We start from the raw sequence: 2,576 nt of genomic DNA, 5'->3' as shown, positions 1-2,576 counted from the left end.
AAATAACCAATTGAAAAATTATAGGGTAATATATTACCAAGAAAATATACATAGCCTATGTGTTAATATTGTTAATACAATTTATAAAAGTGTTGAAGCATGTCCATTTGAGATTGGTGTAGGTATATTTGGTTTAATATAACTCCGTTGCTCCCAAAACCATCCAGATTAATTTACTTAATTGCAAGGAGGCTTTGGTATTATAACAACGAATTCGCCTCTCATGAGGGTCTACTGTTCAGGATGTAATGGGCAGATATGTAAAACATGTAGGGCTGTGGTGTGAAAATGCGCGCAATGCCCGTGGACTGCACCGGAGACATGATTCATTCACGAGCGTTCTTTACCACATAAGGCGGCACGAGCACCTAAAAAGGGAGGGCCCTCGCAGGACCAAAAACTCCTATTGGTCAGTCTTCAAAATGAGTGACAGTCTTCTGCCCAGCCCTCTCGGAGTTTTGATTATTGACACTTTCCCAAACTCAAGCCACTGCACCGCCATCCGCACGTACTCAGATAACGGAGAGCTACTTCACAGCTTCCGCTCACTCTACGGTCCAATGTCAGAGGTACACGCGGACCGTTACTGACAGAGGATTGTCTCCACGACATCACCGCGGAGCGTTACCGTGGATCCACTTTGGGTGAACTTTTATTTTCCTTTTAAAGCTGCGCTATTCTCTTCCACCAAACTCCGACCAGAGGAATGGCAGATAAGCGGCGCTCCCCGTGCACACTGAGCGTGAAGGCACACGCCTTCTCAGTGGAAGCACTTATCGGTGCAGAAAAGAGGCGAAAGCTTGAGGAGGACACCGGGAGCTGCTTTGAGGAAGGGATCGAGGTTTCTGACCTTACCGGGAGCCCGGGGCCGCGAGCTGAGAGAGCTTGCGCCAACGACAGGGGCAGAGATATAGAATGTGCAAGTAACGGCTCGCGTAAGTAATCTCCCATAGTCCACAACAAGATTTAGCTGACTATTAAAATACTCTAATGACTAAAATAAATTGTAGACTAGACAAATCACTCAGTCTCGTCAGTCGATTCCTAATGTATTATTTTAACCATTGGTCATAGAGCCTAATTAAAAGGCTAAATCACAACTAAGAGGTTATAGCCTAAACACACTCGATACTATCACAAATCAACATTAAATTAATAATTGATTTAAAGTTGATTTGTGTTCTTTCTAGCCCAGAATCAAGCCACTTTGTTAAACGTTTATAACGTGAAATTATATAGGCCTGTAGGTTTATTGGATTCATATTAAATGACCATTTTAGCCGTAAACTTACCGTATCTGTTGGATATTAACCCTACCTGAAAAACGTGTTAAGATTGAGCATGTAGCTTATGTCTTAGAATAATGCTTTTACGCATGAACCAACAAAAACAGAAAAGAAAGGCAATATTTCAGAAAAACAACGCAATTACATTTATGCAACCATACACACAATTATTACGTTGTTGAATTTTAGAATGTGATTTTATATTTGGTTATTGGTCTAGTAAATATGACTGTTGTACGCGTGACTAATCTGAGGCGCTTTATGAGTCTGTTACAATCATAAACACCCCAATTAGTATAGGACACAAAACAGATTTACGCAGGCGTTTATAACACAAAATTACACTCACTGGAAACACAAAAATATCGCAATATCTGGCAGCTCAGATGCAGCCAGGCAAGGAGAAGCTATTGAGAAATATTGGAGTTAGGCCTGGTCATGTCAATTCACCGTAGAAAAGGAAGCTACATGTAGGCCAACCCGTTGAACATCAGGCCATGTTGTTTTTGCGTCTGACAGCAACACACCTCATCTCATGGTGTGTTTTCGATCGAGCTCAATATTGATGCAGACATGCTATATTAAGGAGCTATTATAGTCCTACAGTATATTTCAGTGAAGGCTATGGTTAGTTTCCTTTTTACATGTTATGGGTGGACGGTCTGCATATTATAAAAAACCTGCTTGAAGGTTTGTGTTTAAGTGCAGTTATTGTTTAATTGTTACCAACATAATAAATAACTGTGTGTAATCACTTATGGTGCAGCGGAGAGCGATGACATCTTGTCGGAGAGCCCGCGGCCTGAGTCCCACTGCACGCAGCTGGCCATTTCAACATCGGTAACCGGACCAGGGGAGGAGATGCGCGTGGACCTGCAAGGCTCAGATCTATGGAAACGATTTCACGAGATCGGCACAGAAATGATCATCACTAAAGCCGGAAGGTAAGAGGAGAGAAAGACAAATGAAAACTTAAAATAATATAGGCATTTTGCACAACGTTCTCAATTTGCTTACGTTATGACAATTTCTACAACTTTATACCATCAGCCTATTAACAGTCTTTACAATTTATGAAGCTCTTCACTCTCGAAATTAAATACAAATAATACTGATAAAATACTGAATAAAAAACGGCTCAATTAGAATCTTATAGCCAAGGCCATGCATGTTGATAATATTAGCCATGAGTTTTAGCTTAGCAGTTTGATGCTGCTGAAGAATCACAAATGCCTTAAAATTAATTAACGATTAATCGTTTAGAGATGTTTAGAGCGAACTGTTTATTTT

The 2,576-nt window shown here is 40.6% G+C and overlaps 1 protein-coding gene across 2 annotated transcripts in view; it reads left to right on the top strand.

The window, feature by feature from the left end:
- The first annotated feature begins 509 nt into the window (after window positions 1-509).
- Window positions 510-2,576, top strand: part of tbx18 (T-box transcription factor 18) — a 7,916-nt gene continuing 5,849 nt past the window's right edge. For both annotated transcript variants that reach the window (XM_084700812.1, XM_084700811.1), the window contains exons 1-2: window positions 510-935; window positions 2,053-2,230. In XM_084700812.1, the coding sequence (XP_084556938.1) occupies window positions 707-935; window positions 2,053-2,230 (407 nt within the window). In that variant the 5' untranslated portion in view covers window positions 510-706. The remainder of the gene's footprint in view (window positions 936-2,052; window positions 2,231-2,576) is intronic.

Source organism: Hypomesus nipponensis, chromosome 6 (genome assembly GCF_054491055.1).
Source record: "Hypomesus nipponensis isolate SF chromosome 6, ASM5449105v1, whole genome shotgun sequence".
Lineage (NCBI taxonomy): Eukaryota > Metazoa > Chordata > Actinopteri > Osmeriformes > Osmeridae > Hypomesus > Hypomesus nipponensis.
This window is presented reverse-complemented; position numbering and strand designations above follow the sequence as displayed.